Raw genomic sequence first — 26,731 nt, 5'->3', positions numbered from 1 at the left:
CATGGGAGTTGTGTTATTTTTGTACAAACATGTAGTTGTGTTTTTTTTTTAATCAATTAACAAGCAATTGTGTTACGGTCGCGCTAAAAAAACTATGCAATTGTGTTATTTTTGTGAGAATAAACATGTACTTGTGTTATTGTCGTGCTAAAAATCAAGTAGTTGTGTTATTTTAGTACAAATAAACATGAAGTTGTATTATCTTTGTACGAATAAACCTTTAGTGTTATTTTTTTACAGTACTAATAAAATGCAGTTGTGTTATTATAGTGGTAAAAAACATGGAGTTGTGTTATTTATGTACAAACAGAGTTGTGTTATTTATGTACAAACATGTAGTTGTGCTATTTTTCTACCAATAAACAAGCAATTGTGTTACGGCTGTGCTAAAAAAAAACATGCAATTGTGTTATTTTTGTGAGAATAAACATGTAGTTGTGTTATTGTCGTGCTAAAAATCAAGTAGTTGTGTTACGGCTGTGCTAAAAAAAAACATGCAATTGTGTTATTTTTGTGAGAATAAACATGTAGTTGTGTTATTGTCGTGTTAAAAATCAAGTAGTTGTGTTATTTTAGTACCAATAAACATGAAGTTGTATTATTTTTGTACGAATAAACCTTTAGTGTTATTCTTTTATAGTACTAATAAACATGCCGTTGTGTTATTTTAGTGCTAAAAAACATGAGAGTTGTGTTATTTTTGTACAAACATGTAGTTGTGTTATTTTGTTTTACCAATTAACAAGCAATTGTGTTACGGTCGCGCTAAAAAAACCATGCAATTGTGTTATTTTTGTGAGAATAAACATGTAGTTGTGTTATTGTCGTGCTAAAAATCAAGTAGTTGTGTTATTTTAGTACCAATAAACATGAAGTTATATTATCTTTGTACGAATAAACCTTTAGTATTATTTTATTACAGTACTAATAAAATGCAGTTGTGTTATTATAGTGGTGAAAAACATGGAGTTGTGTTACTTATGTACAAACATGTAGTTGTGCTATTTTTCTACCAATAAACAAGCAATTGTGTTACGGCCGTGCTAAAAAAACATGCAATTGTGTTATTTTTGTGAGAATAAACATGTAGTTGTGTTATTGTCGTGCTAAAAATCAAGTAGTTGTGTTATTTTAGTACCAATAAACATGAAGTTGTATTATCTTTGTACGAATAAACCTTTAGTGTTATTTTTTTATAGTACTAATAAACATGCCGTTGTGTTATTTTAGTGCTAAAAAAACATGGGAGTTGTGTTATTTTTGTACAAACATGTAGTTGTGTTATTATTTTTTTACCAATTAACAAGCAATTGTGTTACGGTCGTCCTAAAAAAAACATGCAATTGTGTTATTTTTGTGAGAATAAACATGCACTTGTGTTATTGTCGTGCTAAAAATCAAGTAGTTGTGTTATTTTAGTACAAATAAACATGAAGTTGTATTATCTTTGTACGAATAAACCTTTTGTGTTTTTTTTTACAGTACTAATAAAATGCAGCTGTGTTATTATAGTGGTAAATAACATGGAGTTGTGTTATTTTTGTACAAACATGGAGTTGTGTTATTTATGTACAAACATGTAGTTGTGCTATTTTTCTACCAATAAACAAGCAATTGTGTTACGGCCGTGCTAAAAAAAAAACATGCAATTGTGTTATTTTTGTGAGAATAAACATGTAGTTGTGTTATTGTCGTGCTAAAAATCAAGTAGTTGTGTTATTTTAGTACCAATAAACATGAAGTTGTATTATTTTTGTACGAATAAACCTTTAGTGTTATTCTTTTATAGTACTAATAAACATGCCGTTGTGTTATTTTAGTGCTAAAAAACATGAGAGTTGTGTTATTTTTGTACAAACATGTAGTTGTGTTATTTTTTTTTACCAATAAACAAGCAATTGTGTTACGGTCGTGCTAAAAAAACATGCAATTGTGTTATTTTTGCGAGAATAAACATGTAGTTGTGTTATTGTCGTGTTAAAAATCAAGTAGTTGTGTTATTTTAGTACCAATAAACATGAAGTTGTATTATCTTTGTACGAATAAACCTTTAGTGTTGTTTTTTTATAGTACTAATAATCATGCCGTTGTGTTATTTTAGTGCTAAAAAAACATGGGAGTTGTGTTATTTTTGTACAAACATGTAGTTGTGTTTTTTTTTAATCAATTAACAAGCAATTGTGTTACGGTCGCGCTAAAAAAACTATGCAATTGTGTTATTTTTGTGAGAATAAACATGTACTTGTGTTATTGTCGTGCTAAAAATCAAGTAGTTGTGTTATTTTAGTACAAATAAACATGAAGTTGTATTATCTTTGTACGAATAAACCTTTAGTGTTATTTTTTTTACAGTACTAATAAAATGCAGTTGTGTTATTATAGTGGTAAAAAACATGGAGTTGTGTTATTTATGTACAAACAGAGTTGTGTTATTTATGTACAAACATGTAGTTGTGCTATTTTTCTACCAATAAACAAGCAATTGTGTTACGGCTGTGCTAAAAAAAAACATGCAATTGTGTTATTTTTGTGAGAATAAACATGTAGTTGTGTTATTGTCGTGCTAAAAATCAAGTAGTTGTGTTACGGCTGTGCTAAAAAAAACCATGCAATTGTGTTATTTTTGTGAGAATAAACATGTAGTTGTGTTATTGTCGTGTTAAAAATCAAGTAGTTGTGTTATTTTAGTACCAATAAACATGAAGTTGTATTATTTTTGTACGAATAAACCTTTAGTGTTATTCTTTTATAGTACTAATAAACATGCCGTTGTGTTATTTTAGTGCTAAAAAACATGAGAGTTGTGTTATTTTTGTACAAACATGTAGTTGTGTTATTTTGTTTTACCAATTAACAAGCAATTGTGTTACGGTCGCGCTAAAAAAACCATGCAATTGTGTTATTTTTGTGAGAATAAACATGTAGTTGTGTTATTGTCGTGCTAAAAATCAGGTAGTCGTGTTATTTTAGTACCAATAAACATGAAGTTATATTATCTTTGTACGAATAAACCTTTAGTATTATTTTATTACAGTACTAATAAAATGCAGTTGTGTTATTATAGTGGTAAAAAACATGGAGTTGTGTTACTTACGTACAAACATGTAGTTGTGCTATTTTTCTACCATTAAACAAGCAATTGTGTTACGGCCGTGCTAAAAAAACATGCAATTGTGTTATTTTTGAGAGAATAAACATGTAGTTGTGTTATTGTCGTGCTAAAAATCAAGTAGTTGTGTTATTTTAGTACCAATAAACATGAAGTTATATTATCTTTGTACGAATAAACCTTTAGTGTTATTTTTTTTACAGTACTAATAAAATGCAGTTGTGTTATTATAGTGGTAAATAACATGGAGTTGTGTTATTTATGTACAAACATGTAGTTGTGTTATTTTTTTTACCAATTAACAAGCAATTGTGTTACGGTCGCGCTAAAAAAAACAATGCAATTGTGTTATTTTTGCGAGAATAAACATGTAGTTGTGTTATTGTCGTGCTAAAAATCAAGTAGTTGTGTTATTTTAGTACCAATAAACATGAAGTTGTATTATCTTTGTACGAATAAACCTTTAGTGTTATTTTTTTACAGTACTAATAAAATGCAGTTGTGTTATTATAGTGGTAAAAAACATGGAGTTGTGTTATTTATGTACAAACAGAGTTGTGTTATTTATGTACAAACATGTAGTTGTGCTATTTTTCTACCAATAAACAAGCAATTGTGTTACGGCCGTGCTAAAAAAAAACATGCAATTGTGTTATTTTTGTGAGAATAAACATGTAGTTGTGTTATTGTCGTGCTAAAAATCAAGTAGTTGTGTTATTTTAGTACCAATATACATGAAGTTGTATTATTTTTGTACGAATAAACCTTTAGTGTTATTTTTTTATAGAACTAATAAACATGCCGTTGTGTTATTTTAGTGCTAAAAAACATGAGAGTTGTGTTATTTTTGTACAAACATGTAGTTGTGTTATTTTTTTTTACCAATAAACAAGCAATTGTGTTACGGTCGTGCTAAAAAAACATGCAATTGTGTTATTTTTGCGAGAATAAACATGTAGTTGTGTTATTGTCGTGTTAAAAATCAAGTAGTTGTGTTACGGCTGTGCTAAAAAAAACATGCAATTGTGTTATTTTTTTGAGAATAAACATGTAGTTGTGTTATTGTCGTGCTAAAAATCAAGTAGTTGTGTTATTTTAGTACCAATAAACATGAAGTTGTATTATCTTTGTACGAATAAACCTTTAGTGTTATTTTTTTATAGTACTAATAAACATGCCGTTGTGTTATTTTAGTGCTAAAAAAACATGGGAGTTGTGTTATTTTTGTACAAACATGTAGTTGTGTTATTATTTTTTTACCAATTAACAAGCAAATGTGTTACGGTCGTCCTAAAAAAAAACATGCAATTGTGTTATTTTTGTGAGAATAAACATGCACTTGTGTTATTGTCGTGCTAAAAATCAAGTAGTTGTGTTATTTTAGTACGAATAAACATGAAGTTGTATTATCTTTGTACGAATAAACCTTTTGTGTTTTTTTTTTTACAGTACTAATAAAATGCAGCTGTGTTATTATAGTGGTAAATAACATGGAGTTGTGTTATTTTTGTACAAACATGGAGTTGTGTTATTTATGTACAAACATGTAGTTGTGCTATTTTTCTACCAATAAACAAGCAATTGTGTTACGGCCGTGCTAAAAAAAAAACATGCAATTGTGTTATTTTTGTGAGAATAAACATGTAGTTGTGTTATTGTCGTGCTAAAAATCAAGTAGTTGTGTTATTTTAGTACCAATAAACATGAAGTTGTATTATTTTTGTACGAATAAACCTTTAGTGTTATTCTTTTATAGTACTAATAAACATGCCGTTGTGTTATTTTAGTGCTAAAAAACATGAGTTGTGTTATTTTTGTACAAACATGTAGTTGTGTTATTTTTTTTTACCAATAAACAAGCAATTGTGTTACGGTCGTGCTAAAAAAACATGCAATTGTGTTATTTTTGCGAGAATAAACATGTAGTTGTGTTATTGTCGTGTTAAAAATCAAGTAGTTGTGTTATTTTAGTACCAATAAACATGAAGTTGTATTATCTTTGTACGAATAAACCTTTAGTGTTATTTTTTTATAGTACTAATAAACATGCCGTTGTGTTATTTTAGTGCTAAAAAAACATGGGAGTTGTGTTATTTTTGTACAAACATGTAGTTGTGTTTTTTTTTTAATCAATTAACAAGCAATTGTGTTACGAATTGGCTTCACGGTGGCAGAGGGGTTAGTGCATCTGCCTCACAATACGAAGGTCTTGAGTAGTCTTGGGTTCAATCCCGGGCTCGGGATCTTTCTGTGTGGAGTTTGCATGTTCTCCCCGTGACTGCGTGGGTTCACTCCGGGTTCTCCGGCTTCCTCCCACCTCCAAAGACATGCACCTGGGGATAAGTTGATTGGCAACACTAAATTGGCCTTAGTGTGTGGATGTGAGTGTGAATGTTGTCTGTCTATCTGTGTTGGCCCTGCGATGAGGTGGCGACTTGTCCAGGGTGTACCCCGCCTTCCGCCCGATTGTAGCTGAGATAGGCTCCAGCGCCCCCCGCGACCCCAAAGGGAATAAGCGGTAGAAAATGGATGGATGGATGTGTTACGGTCGCGCTAAAAAAACTATGCAATTGTGTTATTTTTGTGAGAATAAACATGTACTTGTGTTATTGTCGTGCTAAAAATCAAGTAGTTGTGTTATTTTAGTACAAATAAACATGAAGTTGTATTATCTTTGTACGAATAAACCTTTAGTGTTATTTTTTTTACAGTACTAATAAAATGCAGTTGTGTTATTATAGTGGTAAAAAACATGGAGTTGTGTTATTTATGTACAAACAGAGTTGTGTTATTTATGTACAAACATGTAGTTGTGCTATTTTTCTACCAATAAACAAGCAATTGTGTTACGGCTGTGCTAAAAAAAAACATGCAATTGTGTTATTTTTGTGAGAATAAACATGTAGTTGTGTTATTGTCGTGCTAAAAATCAAGTAGTTGTGTTACGGCTGTGCTAAAAAAAAACATGCAATTGTGTTATTTTTGTGAGAATAAACATGTAGTTGTGTTATTGTCGTGTTAAAAATCAAGTAGTTGTGTTATTTTAGTACCAATAAACATGAAGTTGTATTATTTTTGTACGAATAAACCTTTAGTGTTATTCTTTTATAGTACTAATAAACATGCTGTTGTGTTATTTTAGTGCTAAAAAACATGAGAGTTGTGTTATTTTTGTACAAACATGTAGTTGTGTTATTTTGTTTTACCAATTAACAAGCAATTGTGTTACGGTCGCGCTAAAAAAACCATGCAATTGTGTTATTTTTGTGAGAATAAACATGTAGTTGTGTTATTGTCGTGCTAAAAATCAAGTAGTCGTGTTATTTTAGTACCAATAAACATGAAGTTATATTATCTTTGTACGAATAAACCTTTAGTATTATTTTATTACAGTACTAATAAAATGCAGTTGTGTTATTATAGTGGTAAAAAACATGGAGTTGTGTTACTTATGTACAAACATGTAGTTGTGCTATTTTTCTACCAATAAACAAGCAATTGTGTTACGGCCGTGCTAAAAAAACATGCAATTGTGTTATTTTTGTGAGAATAAACATGTAGTTGTGTTATTGTCGTGCTAAAAATCAAGTAGTTGTGTTATTTTAGTACCAATAAACATGAAGTTGTATTATTTTTGTACGAATAAACCTTTAGTGTTATTCTTTTATAGTACTAATAAACATGCCGTTGTGTTATTTTAGTGCTAAAAAACATGAGAGTTGTGTTATTTTTGTACAAACATGTAGTGTGTTATTTTGTTTTACCAATTAACAAGCAATTGTGTTACGGTCGCGCTAAAAAAACCATGCAATTGTGTTATTTTTGCGAGAATAAACATGTAGTTGTGTTATTGTCGTGCTAAAAATCAAGTAGTTGTGTTATTTTAGTACCAATAAACATGAAGTTATATTATCTTTGTACGAATAAACCTTTAGTGTTATTTTTTTTACAGTACTAATAAAATGCAGTTGTGTTATTATAGTGGTAAATAACATGGAGTTGTGTTATTTATGTACAAACATGTAGTTGTGTTATTTTTTTTACCAATTAACAAGCAATTGTGTTACGGTCGCGCTAAAAAAAACAATGCAATTGTGTTATTTTTGCGAGAATAAACATGTAGTTGTGTTATTGTCGTGCTAAAAATCAAGTAGTTGTGTTATTTTAGTACCAATAAACATGAAGTTGTATTATCTTTGTACGAATAAACCTTTAGTGTTATTTTTTTACAGTACTAATAAAATGCAGTTGTGTTATTATAGTGGTAAAAAACATGGAGTTGTGTTATTTATGTACAAACAGAGTTGTGTTATTTATGTACAAACATGTAGTTGTGCTATTTTTCTACCAATAAACAAGCAATTGTGTTACGGCCGTGCTAAAAAAAAAACATGCAATTGTGTTATTTTTGTGAGAATAAACATGTAGTTGTGTTATTGTCGTGCTAAAAATCAAGTAGTTGTGTTATTTTAGTACCAATATACATGAAGTTGTATTATTTTTGTACGAATAAACCTTTAGTGTTATTTTTTTATAGTACTAATAAACATGCCGTTGTGTTATTTTAGTGCTAAAAAACATGAGAGTTGTGTTATTTTTGTACAAACATGTAGTTGTGTTATTTTTTTTTACCAATAAACAAGCAATTGTGTTACGGTCGTGCTAAAAAAACATGCAATTGTGTTATTTTTGCGAGAATAAACATGTAGTTGTGTTATTGTCGTGTTAAAAATCAAGTAGTTGTGTTATTTTAGTACCAATAAACATGAAGTTATATTATCTTTGTACGAATAAACCTTTAGTGTTATTTTTTTTACAGTACTAATAAAATGCAGTTGTGTTATTATAGTGGTAAAAAACATGGAGTTGTGTTATTTATGTACAAACAGAGTTGTGTTATTTATGTACAAACATGTAGTTGTGCTATTTTTCTACCAATAAACAAGCAATTGTGTTACGGCTGTGCTAAAAAAAAACATGCAATTGTGTTATTTTTGTGAGAATAAACATGTAGTTGTGTTATTGTCGTGCTAAAAATCAAGTAGTTGTGTTACGGCTGTGCTAAAAAAAACATGCAATTGTGTTATTTTTGTGAGAATAAACATGTAGTTGTGTTATTGTCGTGCTAAAAATCAAGTAGTTGTGTTATTTTAGTACCAATAAACATGAAGTTGTATTATTTTTGTACGAATAAACCTTTAGTGTTATTCTTTTATAGTACTAATAAACATGCCGTTGTGTTATTTTAGTGCTAAAAAACATGAGAGTTGTGTTATTTTTGTACAAACATGTAGTTGTGTTATTTTGTTTTACCAATTAACAAGCAATTGTGTTACGGTCGCGCTAAAAAAACCATGCAATTGTGTTATTTTTGTGAGAATAAACATGTAGTTGTGTTATTGTCGTGCTAAAAATCAAGTAGTTGTGTTATTTTAGTACCAATAAACATGAAGTTATATTATCTTTGTACGAATAAACCTTTAGTATTATTTTATTACAGTACTAATAAAATGCAGTTGTGTTATTATAGTGGTAAAAAACATGGAGTTGTGTTACTTATGTACAAACATGTAGTTGTGCTATTTTTCTACCAATAAACAAGCAATTGTGTTACGGCCGTGCTAAAAAAACATGCAATTGTGTTATTTTTGTGAGAATAAACATGTAGTTGTGTTATTGTCGTGCTAAAAATCAAGTAGTTGTGTTATTTTAGTACCAATAAACATGAAGTTGTATTATCTTTGTACGAATAAACCTTTAGTGTTATTTTTTTATAGTACTAATAAACATGCCGTTGTGTTATTTTAGTGCTAAAAAAACATGGGAGTTGTGTTATTTTTGTACAAACATGTAGTTGTGTTATTATTTTTTTACCAATTAACAAGCAATTGTGTTACGGTCGTCCTAAAAAAAAACCATGCAATTGTGTTATTTTTGTGAGAATAAACATGCACTTGTGTTATTGTCGTGCTAAAAATCAAGTAGTTGTGTTATTTTAGTACGAATAAACATGAAGTTGTATTATCTTTGTACGAATAAACCTTTTGTGTTTTTTTTTTTACAGTACTAATAAAATGCAGCTGTGTTATTATAGTGGTAAATAACATGGAGTTGTGTTATTTTTGTACAAACATGGAGTTGTGTTATTTATGTACAAACATGTAGTTGTGCTATTTTTCTACCAATAAACAAGCAACAAGTGTTACGGTCGTGCTAAAAAAACATGCAATTGTGTTATTTTTGCGAGAATAAACATGTAGTTGTGTTATTGTCGTGTTAAAAATCAAGTAGTTGTGTTATTTTAGTACCAATAAACATGAAGTTGTATTATCTTTGTACGAATAAACCTTTAGTGTTATTTTTTTATAGTACTAATAATCATGCCGTTGTGTTATTTTAGTGCTAAAAAAACATGGGAGTTGTGTTATTTTTGTACAAACATGTAGTTGTGTTTTTTTTTTAATCAATTAACAAGCAATTGTGTTACGGTCGCGCTAAAAAAACTATGCAATTGTGTTATTTTTGTGAGAATAAACATGTACTTGTGTTATTGTCGTGCTAAAAATCAAGTAGTTGTGTTATTTTAGTACAAATAAACATGAAGTTGTATTATCTTTGTACGAATAAACCTTTAGTGTTATTTTTTTACAGTACTAATAAAATGCAGTTGTGTTATTATAGTGGTAAAAAACATGGAGTTGTGTTATTTATGTACAAACAGAGTTGTGTTATTTATGTACAAACATGTAGTTGTGCTATTTTTCTACCAATAAACAAGCAATTGTGTTACGGCTGTGCTAAAAAAAAACATGCAATTGTGTTATTTTTGTGAGAATAAACATGTAGTTGTGTTATTGTCGTGCTAAAAATCAAGTAGTTGTGTTACGGCTGTGCTAAAAAAAAACATGCAATTGTGTTATTTTTGTGAGAATAAACATGTAGTTGTGTTATTGTCGTGTTAAAAATCAAGTAGTTGTGTTATTTTAGTACCAATAAACATGAAGTTGTATTATTTTTGTACGAATAAACCTTTAGTGTTATTCTTTTATAGTACTAATAAACATGCCGTTGTGTTATTTTAGTGCTAAAAAACATGAGAGTTGTGTTATTTTTGTACAAACATGTAGTTGTGTTATTTTGTTTTACCAATTAACAAGCAATTGTGTTACGGTCGCGCTAAAAAAACCATGCAATTGTGTTATTTTTGTGAGAATAAACATGTAGTTGTGTTATTGTCGTGCTAAAAATCAAGTAGTTGTGTTATTTTAGTACCAATAAACATGAAGTTATATTATCTTTGTACGAATAAACCTTTAGTATTATTTTATTACAGTACTAATAAAATGCAGTTGTGTTATTATAGTGGTAAAAAACATGGAGTTGTGTTACTTATGTACAAACATGTAGTTGTGCTATTTTTCTACCAATAAACAAGCAATTGTGTTACGGCCGTGCTAAAAAAACATGCAATTGTGTTATTTTTGTGAGAATAAACATGTAGTTGTGTTATTGTCGTGCTAAAAATCAAGTAGTTGTGTTATTTTAGTACCAATAAACATGAAGTTGTATTATCTTTGTACGAATAAACCTTTAGTGTTATTTTTTTATAGTACTAATAAACATGCCGTTGTGTTATTTTAGTGCTAAAAAAACATGGGAGTAGTGTTATTTTTGTACAAACATGTAGTTGTGTTATTATTTTTTTACCAATTAACAAGCAATTGTGTTACGGTCGTCCTAAAAAAAACATGCAATTGTGTTATTTTTGTGAGAATAAACATGCACTTGTGTTATTGTCGTGCTAAAAATCAAGTAGTTGTGTTATTTTAGTACAAATAAACATGAAGTTGTATTATCTTTGTACGAATAAACCTTTTGTGTTTTTTTTTACAGTACTAATAAAATGCAGCTGTGTTATTATAGTGGTAAATAACATGGAGTTGTGTTATTTTTGTACAAACATGGAGTTGTGTTATTTATGTACAAACATGTAGTTGTGCTATTTTTCTACCAATAAACAAGCAATTGTGTTACGGCCGTGCTAAAAAAAAAACATGCAATTGTGTTATTTTTGTGAGAATAAACATGTAGTTGTGTTATTGTCGTGCTAAAAATCAAGTAGTTGTGTTATTTTAGTACCAATAAACATGAAGTTGTATTATTTTTGTACGAATAAACCTTTAGTGTTATTCTTTTATAGTACTAATAAACATGCCGTTGTGTTATTTTAGTGCTAAAAAACATGAGAGTTGTGTTATTTTTGTACAAACATGTAGTTGTGTTATTTTTTTTTACCAATAAACAAGCAATTGTGTTACGGTCGTGCTAAAAAAACATGCAATTGTGTTATTTTTGCGAGAATAAACATGTAGTTGTGTTATTGTCGTGTTAAAAATCAAGTAGTTGTGTTATTTTAGTACCAATAAACATGAAGTTGTATTATCTTTGTACGAATAAACCTTTAGTGTTGTTTTTTTATAGTACTAATAATCATGCCGTTGTGTTATTTTAGTGCTAAAAAAACATGGGAGTTGTGTTATTTTTGTACAAACATGTAGTTGTGTTTTTTTTTAATCAATTAACAAGCAATTGTGTTACGGTCGCGCTAAAAAAACTATGCAATTGTGTTATTTTTGTGAGAATAAACATGTACTTGTGTTATTGTCGTGCTAAAAATCAAGTAGTTGTGTTATTTTAGTACAAATAAACATGAAGTTGTATTATCTTTGTACGAATAAACCTTTAGTGTTATTTTTTTTACAGTACTAATAAAATGCAGTTGTGTTATTATAGTGGTAAAAAACATGGAGTTGTGTTATTTATGTACAAACAGAGTTGTGTTATTTATGTACAAACATGTAGTTGTGCTATTTTTCTACCAATAAACAAGCAATTGTGTTACGGCTGTGCTAAAAAAAAACATGCAATTGTGTTATTTTTGTGAGAATAAACATGTAGTTGTGTTATTGTCGTGCTAAAAATCAAGTAGTTGTGTTACGGCTGTGCTAAAAAAAACCATGCAATTGTGTTATTTTTGTGAGAATAAACATGTAGTTGTGTTATTGTCGTGTTAAAAATCAAGTAGTTGTGTTATTTTAGTACCAATAAACATGAAGTTGTATTATTTTTGTACGAATAAACCTTTAGTGTTATTCTTTTATAGTACTAATAAACATGCCGTTGTGTTATTTTAGTGCTAAAAAACATGAGAGTTGTGTTATTTTTGTACAAACATGTAGTTGTGTTATTTTGTTTTACCAATTAACAAGCAATTGTGTTACGGTCGCGCTAAAAAAACCATGCAATTGTGTTATTTTTGTGAGAATAAACATGTAGTTGTGTTATTGTCGTGCTAAAAATCAGGTAGTCGTGTTATTTTAGTACCAATAAACATGAAGTTATATTATCTTTGTACGAATAAACCTTTAGTATTATTTTATTACAGTACTAATAAAATGCAGTTGTGTTATTATAGTGGTAAAAAACATGGAGTTGTGTTACTTACGTACAAACATGTAGTTGTGCTATTTTTCTACCATTAAACAAGCAATTGTGTTACGGCCGTGCTAAAAAAACATGCAATTGTGTTATTTTTGAGAGAATAAACATGTAGTTGTGTTATTGTCGTGCTAAAAATCAAGTAGTTGTGTTATTTTAGTACCAATAAACATGAAGTTATATTATCTTTGTACGAATAAACCTTTAGTGTTATTTTTTTTACAGTACTAATAAAATGCAGTTGTGTTATTATAGTGGTAAATAACATGGAGTTGTGTTATTTATGTACAAACATGTAGTTGTGTTATTTTTTTTACCAATTAAGAAGCAATTGTGTTACGGTCGCGCTAAAAAAAACAATGCAATTGTGTTATTTTTGCGAGAATAAACATGTAGTTGTGTTATTGTCGTGCTAAAAATCAAGTAGTTGTGTTATTTTAGTACCAATAAACATGAAGTTGTATTATCTTTGTACGAATAAACCTTTAGTGTTATTTTTTTACAGTACTAATAAAATGCAGTTGTGTTATTATAGTGGTAAAAAACATGGAGTTGTGTTATTTATGTACAAACAGAGTTGTGTTATTTATGTACAAACATGTAGTTGTGCTATTTTTCTACCAATAAACAAGCAATTGTGTTACGGCCGTGCTAAAAAAAACATGCAATTGTGTTATTTTTGTGAGAATAAACATGTAGTTGTGTTATTGTCGTGCTAAAAATCAAGTAGTTGTGTTATTTTAGTACCAATATACATGAAGTTGTATTATTTTTGTACGAATAAACCTTTAGTGTTATTTTTTTATAGAACTAATAAACATGCCGTTGTGTTATTTTAGTGCTAAAAAACATGAGAGTTGTGTTATTTTTGTACAAACATGTAGTTGTGTTATTTTTTTTTACCAATAAACAAGCAATTGTGTTACGGTCGTGCTAAAAAAACATGCAATTGTGTTATTTTTGCGAGAATAAACATGTAGTTGTGTTATTGTCGTGTTAAAAATCAAGTAGTTGTGTTACGGCTGTGCTAAAAAAAACATGCAATTGTGTTATTTTTTTGAGAATAAACATGTAGTTGTGTTATTGTCGTGCTAAAAATCAAGTAGTTGTGTTATTTTAGTACCAATAAACATGAAGTTGTATTATCTTTGTACGAATAAACCTTTAGTGTCATTTTTTTATAGTACTAATAATCATGCCGTTGTGTTATTTTAGTGATAAAAAAACATGGGAGTTGTGTTATTTTTGTACAAACATGTAGTTGTGGTTTTTTTTTAATCAATTAACAAGCAATTGTGTTACGGTCGCGCTAAAAAAACTATGCAATTGTGTTATTTTTGTGAGAATAAACATGTACTTGTGTTATTGTCGTGCTAAAAATCAAGTAGTTGTGTTATTTTAGTACAAATAAACATGAAGTTGTATTATCTTTGTACGAATAAACCTTTAGTGTTATTTTTTTACAGTACTAATAAAATGCAGTTGTGTTATTATAGTGGTAAAAAACATGGAGTTGTGTTATTTATGTACAAACAGAGTTGTGTTATTTATGTACAAACATGTAGTTGTGCTATTTTTATACCAATAAACAAGCAATTGTGTTACGGCTGTGCTAAAAAAAACCATGCAATTGTGTTATTTTTGTGAGAATAAACATGTAGTTGTGTTATTGTCGTGCTAAAAATCAAGTAGTTGTGTTACGGCTGTGCTAAAAAAAAACATGCAATTGTGTTATTTTTGTGAGAATAAACATGTAGTTGTGTTATTGTCGTGCTAAAAATCAAGTAGTTGTGTTATTTTAGTACCAATATACATGAAGTTGTATTATTTTTGTACGAATAAACCTTTAGTGTTATTTTTTTATAGTACTAATAAACATGCCGTTGTGTTATTTTAGTGCTAAAAAACATGAGAGTTGTGTTATTTTTGTACAAACATGTAGTTGTGTTATTTTTTTATCAATTAACAAGCAATTGTGTTACGGTCGTGCTAAGAAAACATGCAATTGTGTTATTTTTGTGAGAATAAACATGTACTTGTGTTATTGTTGTGCTAAAAATCAAGTAGTTGTGTTATTTTAGTACAAATAAACATGAAGTTGTATTATCTTTGTACGAATAAACATTTAGTGTTATTTTTTTACAGTACTAATAAAATGCAGTTGTGTTATTATAGTGGTAAAAAACATAGAGTTGTGTTATTTATGTACAAACATGGAGTTGTGTTATTTATGTACAAACATGTAGTTGTGTTATTTATGTACAAACATGTAGTTGTGCTATTTTTCTACCAATAAACAAGCAATTGTGTTACGGTCGTGCTAAAAAAACATGCAATTGTATTATTTTTGTGAGAATAAACATGTAGTTGTGTTATTGTCATGCTAAAAATCAGGTAGTTGTGTTATTTTAGTACCAATAAACATGAAGTTGTATTATCTTTGTACGAATAAACCTTTAGTGTTATTTTTTTTACAGTACTAATAAAATGCAGTTGTGTTATTTTAGTGCTAAAATACATGGGAGTTGTGTTATTTTTGTACAAAGATGTAGTTGTGTTATTTTTTGTTACCAATTAACAAGCAATTGTGTTACGGTCGTGCTAAAAAATCATGCAATTGTGTTATTTTTGTGAGAATAAACATGTAGTTGTGTTATTGTCGTGCTAAAAATCAAGTACCGTAGTTGTGTTATTTTAGTACCAATAAACATGAAATTGTATTATCTTTGTGCGAATAAACCTTTAGTGTTATTTTTTTTTACAGTACTAATAAAATGCAGTTGTGTTATTATAGTGGTAAATAACATGGAGTTGTGTTATTTATGTACAAACATGTAGTTGTGCTATTTTTCTACCAATAAACAAGCAATTGTGTTACGGCCGTGCTAAAAAAAACATGCAATTGTGTTATTTTTGTGAGAATAAAAATGTAGTTGTGTTATTGTCGTGCTAAAAATCAGGTAGTTGTGTTATTTTAGTACCAATAAACATGAAGTTGTATTATCTTTGTACGAATAAACCTTTAGTGTTATTTTTTTTACAGTACTAATAAAATGCAGTTGTGTTATTATAGTGGTAAAAAACATAGAGTTGTGTTATTTTTGTACAAACATGTAGTTGTGTTATTTTTTTTAACCAATTAACAAGCAACTGTGTTACGGTCGCGCTAAAAAAACCATGCAATTGTGTTATTTTTGCGATAATAAACATGTACTTGTGTTATTGTCGTGCTAAAAATCAAGTAGTTGTGTTATTTTAGTACCAATAAACATGAAGTTGTATTATCTTTGTACGAATAAACCTTTAGTGTTATTTTTTTATAGTACTAATAAACATGCCGTTGTGTTATTTTAGTGCTAAAAAACATGGGAGTTGTGTTATTTTTGTACAAACATGTAGTTGTGTTATTTTGTTTTACCAATTAACAAGCAACTGTGTTACGGTCGCGCTAAAAAAACCATGCAATTGTGTTATTTTTGCGAGAATAAACATGTACTTGTGTTATTGTCGTGCTAAAAATCAAGTAGTTGTGTTATTTTAGTACCAATAAACATGAAGTTGTATTATCTTTGTACGAATAAAGCTTTAGTGTTATTTTTTTTTACAGTACTAATAAAATGCCGTTGTGTTATTATAGTGGTAAATAACATGGAGTTGTGTCATTTTTGTACAAACATGTAGTTGTTATTTTTTTTACCAATTAACAAGCAATTGTGTTACGGTCGCGCTAAAAAAAAACATGCAATTGTGTTTTTTTTGTGAGAATAAACATGCACTTGTGTTATTGTCGTGCTAAAAATCAAGTAGTTGTGTTATTTTAGTACAAAATGAACATGAAGTTGTATTATCTTTGTACGAATAAACCTTTAGTGTTATTTTTTTTACAGTACTAATAAAATGCAGTTGTGTTATTATAGTGCTAAAAAACATGGGAGTTGTGTTATTTTTGTACGAATAAACCTTTAGTGTTATTTCATTACAGTACTAATAAAATGCAGTTGTGTTACTATAGTGGTAAAAAACATGGAGTTGTGTTACTTATGTACAAACATGTAGTTGTGCTATTTTTCTACCAATAAACAAGCAATTGTGTTACGGCCGTGCTAAAAAAACATGCAATTGTGTTATTTTTGTGAGAATAAACATGTAGTTGTGTTATTGTCGTGCTAAAAATCAAGTAGTTGTGTTATTTTAGTACCAATAAACATGAAGTTGTATTATCTTTGTACGAATAAACCTTTAGTATTATTCTTTTATAGTACTAATAAACATGCCGTTGTGTTATTTTAGTGCTAAAAAACATGAGAGTTGTGTTATTTTTGTACAAACATGTAGTTGTGTTATTTTTTTTTACCAATTAACAAGCAATTGTGTTACGGTCGCGCTAAAAAAACCATGCAATTGTGTTATTTTTGCGAGAATAAACATGTACTTGTGTTATTGTCGTGCTAAAAATCAAGTAGTTGTGTTATTTTAGTACCAATAAACATGAAGTTGTATTATCTTTGTACGAATAAACCTTTAGTGTTATTTTTTTACAGTACTAATAAAATGCAGTTGTGTTATTATAGTGGTAAATAACATGGAGTTTTGTTATTTTTGTACAAACATGTAGTTGTGTTATTTTTTTTAACCAATTAACAAGCAATTGTGTTACGGTCGCGCTAAAAAAACCATGCAATTGTGTTAATTTTGCGAGAATAAACATGTAGTTGTGTTATTGTCGTGATAAAAATCAAGTAGTTGTGTTATTTTAGTACCAATAAACATGAAGTTGTATTATCTTTGTACGAATAAACCTTTAGTGTTATTTTTTTTACAGTACTAATAAAATGCAGTTGTGTTATTATAGTGGTAAATAAAATGGAGTTGTGTTATTTTTGTACAAACATGTAGTTGTGTTTTTTTTTAAAAAAAACCAATAAACAAGCAATTGTGTTACGGTCGCACTAAAAAAAACATGCAATTGTGTTATTTTTGCGAGAATAAACATGTAGTTGTGTTATTGTCGTGTTAAAAATCAAGTAGTTGTGTTATTTTAGTACAAATAAACATGAAGTTGTATTATCTTTGTACGAATAAACCTTTAGTGTTATTTTTTTACAGTACTAATAAAATACAGCTGTGTTATTATAGTGGTAAATAACATGGAGTTGTGTTATTTTTGTACAAACATGGAGTTGTGTTATTTATGTACAAACATGTAGTTGTGCTATTTTTCTACCAATAAACAAGCAATTGTGTTACGGCTGTGCTAAAAAACATGCAATTGTGTTATTTTTGTGAGAATAAACATGTAGTTGTGTTATTGTCGTGCTAAAAACCAAGTAGTTGTGTTATTTTAGTACCAATAAACATGAAGTTGTATTATTTTTGTACGAATAAACCTTTAGTGTTATTCTTTTATAGTACTAATAAACATGCCGTTGTGTTATTTTAGTGCTAAAAAACATGAGAGTTGTGTTATTTTTGTACAAACATGTAGTTGTGTTATTTTTTTTTTACCAATTAACAAGCAATTGTGTTACGGTCGCGCTAAAAAAAACATGCAATTGTGTTATTTTTGTGAGAATAAACATGCACTTGTGTTATTGTCGTGCTAAAAATCAAGTAGTTGTGTTATTTTAGTACCAATAAACATGAAGTTGTATTATCTTTGTACGAATAAACCTTTAGTGTTATTCTTTTATAGTAGTAATAAACATGCCGTTGTGTTATTTTAGTGCTAAAAAACATGAGAGTTGTGTTATTTTTGTTCAAACATGTAGTTGTGTTATTTTGTTTTACCAATTAACAAGCAATTGTGCTACGGTCGCGCTAAAAAAACCATGCAATTGTGTTATTTTTGTGAGAATAAACATGTACTTGTGTTATTGTCGTGCTAAAAATCAAGTAGTTGTGTTATTTTAGTACCAATAAACATGAAGTTGTATTATCTTTGTACGAATAAACCTTTAGTATTATTTTATTACAGTACTAATAAAATGCAGTTGTGTTATTATAGTGGTAAAAACATGGAGTTGTGTTACTTATGTACAAACATGTAGTTGTGCTATTTTTCTACCAATAAACAAGCAATTGTGTTACGGCCGTGCTAAAAAAACCATGCAATTGTGTTATTTTTGCGAGAATAAACATGCACTTGATTTATTGTCGTGCTAAAAATCAAGTAGTTGTGTTATTTTAGTACAAATAAACATGAAGTTGTATTATCTTTGTACGAATAAACCTTTAGTGTTATTCTTTTATAGTACTAATAAACATGCCGTTGTGTTATTATAGTGGTAAAAAACATGGAGTTGTGTTATTTTTGTACAAGCATGTACATGTGTTATTTTTCTACCAATAAACAAGCAATTGTGTTACGGTCGTGCTAAAAAAAACATGCAATTGTGTTATTTTTGTGAGAATAAACATGTACTTGTGTTATTGTCGTGCTAAAAATCAAGTAGTTGTGTTATTTTAGTACCAATAAACATGAAGTTGTATTATCTTTGTACGAATAAACCTTTAGTATTATTTTATTACAGTACTAATAAAATGCAGTTGTGTTATTATAGTGGTAAAAAACATGGAGTTGTGTTATTTATGTACAAACATGGAGTTGTGTTATTTATGTACAAACATGTAGTTGTGCTATTTTTCTATCAATAAACAAGCAATTGTGTTACGGTCGTGCTAAAAAAACATGCAATTGTATTATTTTTGTGAGAATAAACATGTAGTTGTGTTATTGTCATGCTAAAAATCAGGTAGTTGTGTTATTTTAGTACCAATAAACATGAAGTTGTATTATCTTTGTACGAATAAACCTTTAGTGTTATTTTTTTTACAGTACTAATAAAATGCAGTTGTGTTATTATAGTGCTAAAAAACATGGTAGTTGTGTTATTTTTGTACAAAGATGTAGTGTTATTTTTTGTTACCAATTAACAAGCAATTGTGTTACGGTCGTGCTAAAAAAACATGCAATTGTGTTATTTTTGTGAGAATAAACATGTAGTGGTGTTATTGTCGTGCTAAAAATCAAGTAGTTGTGTTATTTTAGTACCAATAAACATGAAGTTGTATTATTTTTGTACGAATAAACCTTTAGTATTATTTTATTACAGTACTAATATAATGCAGTTGTGCTATTATAGTGGTAAAAAACAGAGTTGTGTTATTTTTGTACAAACATGTAGTTGTGTTATTTTTTTTAACCAATTAACAAGCAATTGTGTTACGGTTGCGCTAAAAAAACCATGCAATTGTGTTATTTTTGCGAGAATAAACATGTACTTGTGTTATTGTCGTGCTAAAAATCAAGTAGTTGTGTTATTTTAGTACCAATAAACATCAATCAATCAATGTTTATTTATATAGCCCTAAATCACAAGTGTCTCAAAAGGGCTGCACAAGCCACAATGACATTTTAGTACCAATAAACATGAAGTTGTATTATCTTTGTACGAATAAACCTTTAGTGTTATTTTTTTACAGTACTAATAAAATGCAGCTGTGTTATTATAGTGGTAAAAAACATGGAGTTGTGTTATTTATGTACAAACATGTAGTTGTGCTATTTTTCAACCAATAAACAAGCAATTGTGTTACGGTCGCGCTAAAAAAAAACCATGCAATTGTGTTATTTTTGCGTGAATAAACATGTACTTGTGTTATTGTCGTGTTAAAAATCAAATAGTCGTGTTATTTTAGTACCAATAAACATGAAGTTGTATTATCTTTGTACGAATAAACCTTTAGTGTTATTTTTTTACAGTACTAATAAAATGCAGTTGTGTTATTATAGTGGTAAAAAACATGGAGTTGTGTTATTTTTGTACAAGCATGTACATGTGTTATTTTTCTACCAATAAACAAGCAATTGTGTTACGGTCGTGCTAAAAAAAACATGCAATTGTGTTATTTTTGTGAGAATAAACATGCACTTGTGTTATTGTCGTGCTAAAAATCAAGTAGTTGTGTTATTTTAGTACAAAATGAACATGAAGTTGTATTATCTTTGTACGAATAAACCTTTAGTGTTATTTTTTTTACAGTACTAATAAAATGCAGTTGTGTTATTATAGTGGTAAATAACATGGAGTTGTGTTATTTTTGTACAAACATGTAGTTGTTATTTTTTTTTACCAATTAACAAGCAATTGTGTTACAGTCGCGCTAAAAAAAACATGCAATTGTGGGTTTTTTTTGTGAGAATAAACATGTACTTGTGTTATTGTCGTGCTAAAAATCAAGTAGTTGTGTTATTTTAGTACCAATAAACATGAAGTTGTATTATCTTTGTACGAATAAACCTTTAGTATTATTTTATTACAGTACTAACAAAATGCAGTTGTGTTATTATAGTGGTAAAAAACATGGAGTTGTGTTACTTATGTACAAACATGTAGTTGTGCTATTTTTCTACCAATAAACAAGCAATTGTGTTACGGCCGTGCTAAAAAAAAAAAATTGTGTTATTTTTGTGAGAATAAACATGTACTTGGGTTATTGTCGTGCTAAAAATCAAGTAGTTGTGTTATTTTAGTACCAATATACATGAAGTTGTATTATCTTTGTACGAATAAACCTTTAGTGTTATTTTTTTTATAGTACTAATAAACATGCCGTTGTGTTATTTTAGTGCTAAAAAAACATGGGAGTTGTGTTATTTTTGTACAAACATGTAGTTGTGTTATTTTTTTTACCAATTAACAATTAATTGTGTTACGGTCGCGCTAAAAAAACCATGCAATTGTGTTATTTTTGTGAGAATAAACATGAAGTTGTGTGCAGGGTGAGTGAGTACCTAGCGGCAGGCTGATCCTGTTGCCATCCTTGCGTTTGAGGCGGTTGCGTCGGAACTTTCCGTGACGTCGTTCCACGTGAGGCTTGTCTCGGTACAGCTGATGGATGATGATGTTCAGCTCCCGCTCGAGGATGTGGATCTCCCGCTCGGCCAGTTCCTGCTCACGCTGCCGCAGCGCCTCCTCTTGGCACTTTTGCTGCAGCGCCGCCCGGGTCAGCTCCTCCTCCCAGGAACGAAGCTCCTGGAGGAAACAAACAAAAATGCGAGCGGCACTCTGTCAGAATAATTGCATCTAAGTTATCACAAAACTTTGTGTTGCCATGAGTTCCCGGCGAGAGGACAAAAGCTGTCTTTGATCCTACCAAGCAAAAGGCTTGTAAAACTCCACTGTGTAGGATGGGAAGCGACATGAATGTGTCGGTTTCTTTGATGTATTGTAATCCACAGGAAGATTTTGTCTTGGCCCGAGATCTACAAAGCAGAGAGGAAGCAGGACCTGACTCCCCTCCAGGCACCTATTCTTTGAACTGTTTTGTGACCAAAGGCAGCGGCTGTTTACGACCCCCTTCCTTTAGAAACAGCTGTTGCCATGTAATCAGGGAAAGTCCAAATAAAAGAGCGTGGTGGGAGACTGTCCAAGAGTACAGCCCAGATGTTTCTCCTCAATTGAGCTAAATTTAATTCTGTCTCTGTTTAATTCCTTGCTTCTTTGTCTGTTTAATAGATGTCATCAGTGTTTGAACCTGACACACTCAACATTCTATTCTTCAATGCAGGACTGTACCTAATAAAGTGTCCGGTGAGACCTCCTACCTTCTCCTTGGTCCTCAGCTGATCAAACATCTCTTGGATCTCCAGCTTCCAGTCGTCCTGCAGAGAGTGGAAGGACTCGGCCGGCATCTCGAAGAATCCAGACTCCTCGATTGCCGTGAGATGGTCCAAAATCGTCGTGAAATGCGGCCGTGAGTGAGGGTCTGAGCTCCAGCAGCCTGCAGATATTTGGAAATATCTACCTGAAGGTCTCCTTTTCGACTGAAGTGACTTTTTAATGATGTTGTAACAGTAATACATGTTTATGAACACCAAACATGAAACAAATCTATGATCTTCCTCACTGGTTTGCTCCACTTGTAAGCAAATACTGTAAAATGTCACGTAATGTTAGCATGTAGCATAGGCTGACCATATTCTGAAATCCCAAAAAGAGGACACATATGCGTGCCAGGTGAAAATTTGCCAATGATACTCGAACTTGCTTTATAAATAATATTTTTATTTAAATAAAGCATTTTGTCTCCTCTGTTGACAGCAGTGTTGGCGCTAGGAATTTTCAAAATGGGGTCCTAGGGACCCCATCAAGTCATAAAAATGGGGTCCCACAGTATATTTTTGGGGTCCGGTACCACTTTTTTGTAAGCGTTTTGAAAACAAATGCTAAATGTATGCATTATCCTGTTATATCTCACATTCTATATTGTGTTTTGGAAAAAGGTTGTCATAAACGTTACTTAATTCATTAAAAAAAAAAAAATACAAAAGAAAACAAATGTGTATACATATGTACATGTATTCAGTTATAAACATTTATTCACTTTCTTCTTTCTTTCATGGATCTAAACTTTACCGCTGCTGGTAGTTTTTCTATGTTTTTATTGAATAAGTTGTAGGTGTATTTATTTCAGTATAAAAGTGTAAAAAGTGTTTTGCCTGGGTGATGAAATGATGATAATGGTGTGCCAGGGCATACAAACATTTTATATTTAACGCTTAAATCTCTGGAGTCTTGAAATCTATTCCTCATTTCAAAATGTTTTAGTTTTTTTATGTTGTTATTTTTTTTTTGTTTTCCGCCCTTTTTTGTCAAACAAAACTGTTTTTTATGGCAAACACACAAAATATGCAAAATCCAAAAATATTTTTCTTAGTGGAATATTTGATGTGACGTAATGGGAACCTTGGATAGGTCAATAATTCATAATAACATTGATTTTGATTCAATATTATGTTTTGAGCAATGACCGTTTGAAAGAAAAAAAAAACAGCTTTGTTTTATTAGTCAACATTGCAACTGTTTTTAAATTACATTTCACCTGTAAGCTTTTTTTATTTCACTTTTGTTATGTTTTTGTTTATTTGAATAGTATTTTTAGAATGTGCCGTGAGCCTTTAAAACATTAGCCGTGGGCCGCAAATGGTAAAAAAATAAAAATAAAAATCTGCGTCCTTTCTGATTTCAATGCGTTAAAAAGACACAAAAAGTGTGTTAACGCCAACACTGCTTGACAGTATAACACAATAAGTCACACTTGTATTCTGTAACATTCACAGTTTTGGAAAAAAAGTGCAGAGGTACAAATATTCAAAATAACCTCTTGTATATAATCTAAACAAAAAATGCCTCAAAACAAGTTAATTAAATTTAAATAAAAAACAACAGACGAGCTCTCGCCCTGCACAGCTGTTTTGTGCTTAGTAGTGTCGATATGGGCTTGTAGATCGTTGGCCCCTTTATTTGCCACAGATATACGTTCCTGATTTGCACACAGTGCATTCTGCTTCCCATGTGTCACGGCCAGGGCGAAAACACAGATGCTTTTCCCGCAAATCATCCGTGAAGTTGCATTTACGTTTCGGCTTCTCTCTTGTGTTCTGTCTGTCTCTCGACTGTCTCGCTCTCTCGCTCTCTGTCTCTGCCCCTCCCTCACGAATGTTGCTGCGTGCGCACACCTGCACAATTTGTTTTGTTTTTAACCCCTTCTTAACCCTGGACGTACATTGAAAATACACGCAACCCTAACTCAAAATACCGGACATTTGAGGCATTTAAGAAACCCCGCCCGGACAGCCCCGCAAAAGAGGACATGTCCGGGGGAAAAGAGGACGTATGGTCAGTCTAATGTAGCACATATTGCTATGTCAGTGTTGCAAACCTACCATGATGTTAAAATGTAATGTTAACATCTTAGCTTTGCTAGTGTTGCCGACCTAGAATAATTCTAAGATGATTATTAAGATGATTGCTATGTCAGTGTTACTAACCGAGCATGATGTTAAGATGTAATGTTAGCATGTAGCGTACGTCAGATTCCTATGCTAGTGTTGCAAACCTAGCATGATGTAAAAATTTAATGTTAGCATGTAGCTTACATAGCTTTGCTAGTGTTGCTGACCTAGAATAATTGTAAGATGTAATGTTAGCATGTAGTGCAATTGCTATGCCAGTGTTGCAAACTTAGCATGATGTAAAAATGTAATGTTAGCATGTAGCTTACATAGCTTTGCTAGTGTTGCTGACCTAGAATAATTGTAAGATGTAATGTTAGCATGTAGCGCAATTGCTATGCCAGTGTTGCAAACTTAGCATGATGTAAAAATGTAATGTTAGCATGTAGCGTACATAGCTTTGCTAGTGTTGCTGACCTAGAATAATTGTAAGATGTAATGTTAGCATGTAGCGCAATTGCTATGCCAGTGTTGCAAACTTAGCATGATGTAAAAATGTAATGTTAGCATGTAGCTTACATAGCTTTGCTAGTGTTGCTGACCTAGAATAATTGTAAGATGTAATGTTAGCATGTAGCGCAATTGCTATGCCAGTGTTGCAAACTTAGCATGATGTAAAAATGTAATGTTAGCATGTAGCGTACACAGCTTTGTTAGTGTTGCTGACCTAGAATAATTGTAATACGTAATGTTAGCATGTAGCGCAGATTGCTATGCCAGTGTTGCTAACCTAGCATTATGTTAAAATGTAATGTTAGCAGGTAGCTTACATAGCTTTGCTAGTGTTGCTGACCTAGAATAATTGTAAGATGTAATGTTAGCATGTAGCGCAGATTGCTATGTCAGTGTTGCAAACCTAGCATTATGTTAAAATGTAATGTTAGCATGTAGCTTACATAGCTTTGCTAGTGAAGCTGACCTAGAATAATTGTAAGATGTAATGTTAGAATGTAGCGCAATTGCTATGCCAGTGTTGCAAACTTAGCATGATGTAAAAATGTAATGTTTGCATGTAGCTTACATAGCTTTGCTAGTGTTGCTGACCTAGAATAATTTTAATATGTAATGTTAGCATGTAGCGCAGATTGCTATGCCAGTGTTGCTAACCTAGCATTATGTTAAAATGTAATGTTAGCATGTAGCGTACATAGCTTTGCTAGTGTTGCTGACCTAGAATAATTGTAAGATGTAATGTTAGCATGCAGCGCAATTGCTATGCCAGTGTTGCTAACCTAGCATTATGTTAAAATGTAATGTTAGCAGGTAGCTTACATAGCTTTGCTAGTGAAGCTGACCTAGAATAATTGTAAGATGCAATGCTAGCATGTAGCGCAATTGCTATGCCAGTGTTGCAAACTTAGCATGATGTAAAAATGTAATGTTAGCATGTAGCTTACATAGCTTTGCTAGTGTTGCTGACCTAGAATAATTGTAAGCTTTAATGTTAGCATGTAGCGCAGATTGCTATGCCAGTGTTGCTAACCTAGCATTATGTTAAAATGTAATGTTAGCATGTAGCGCAGATTGCTAGGTCAATGTTGCAAACCTAGCATGATGTTAAATAGTAATGTTAGCATGTAGCTCACATAGCTATGTTAGCGTTGCTATGTTGTTTGTGACCCCATGTCCCACTCCTTAATGTTACATTACTGTATACGATATACATCTATTACATTGGACAAGCACACAGTGTTTATATCAAAAGTGAATTTAGTAGACAAAAATGCTTCTTGGGGAGAGACACTCACGCTCATTAGCATTAAAGCCACAGACACATATCCAGCATCAAGACTGTATGTGGTAACCTTACCCTCCATTAGGTGTGCAAAGGGTTGGGGACAGGTGGAGGGAATGGGCAACGCCAGCTTGTTCATGGCCACGCCGTACGCCACCGCCAGGCAGTCGATACCACGGAACGGTACTTCGCCGGTCAGCAGCTCCCACAGCAACACGCCATAACTTCAATGTTCAGAAGGAAAACCACCAAGTTAATGTTATCCTTCAGTACTCATTTGCACTATTAAGCACTCATTTGTATTACTTTGCACGCCAATAAAAAATGAATTCAATAAATGAAGCGAGAATGTGACCTACTTTTACATTGATGCCTCAAATTGGCCATCAACACCTCAGCGAGTAGTCGTCGTTACAATTGGAAGTGCAGTTCGCATAACAGATAGAATTAAATAAGACCCGACTAGTTCGCTGCCTAACTGGGCTGCTGTAGGAAAGGAAAGACCAAGTAAACAAGAAGAGATGCACTTCGCAAGAATGGTAAGAAGATGAAGCGACAACACACACACTAGTGGGAAGTCAACGGAGAAAAT

The 26,731-nt window shown here is 30.8% G+C and overlaps 1 protein-coding gene across 1 annotated transcript in view; it reads right to left on the bottom strand.

The window, feature by feature from the left end:
* map3k9 (mitogen-activated protein kinase kinase kinase 9) overlaps positions 1-26,731 on the bottom strand; it is an 88,314-nt gene that overhangs the window by 37,846 nt on the left and 23,737 nt on the right. Inside the window, exons 4-6 of the mRNA XM_061969016.1 lie at positions 26,215-26,363; positions 22,215-22,390; positions 21,402-21,642 (exon numbers count right to left, since the gene is read on the bottom strand). Coding sequence (XP_061825000.1) covers positions 21,402-21,642; positions 22,215-22,390; positions 26,215-26,363 — 566 coding nt within the window. The remainder of the gene's footprint in view (positions 1-21,401; positions 21,643-22,214; positions 22,391-26,214; positions 26,364-26,731) is intronic.

Source organism: Nerophis lumbriciformis, linkage group LG08, assembly GCF_033978685.3.
Source record: "Nerophis lumbriciformis linkage group LG08, RoL_Nlum_v2.1, whole genome shotgun sequence".
Classification (NCBI taxonomy): Eukaryota; Metazoa; Chordata; class Actinopteri; order Syngnathiformes; family Syngnathidae; genus Nerophis; species Nerophis lumbriciformis.
This window is presented reverse-complemented; position numbering and strand designations above follow the sequence as displayed.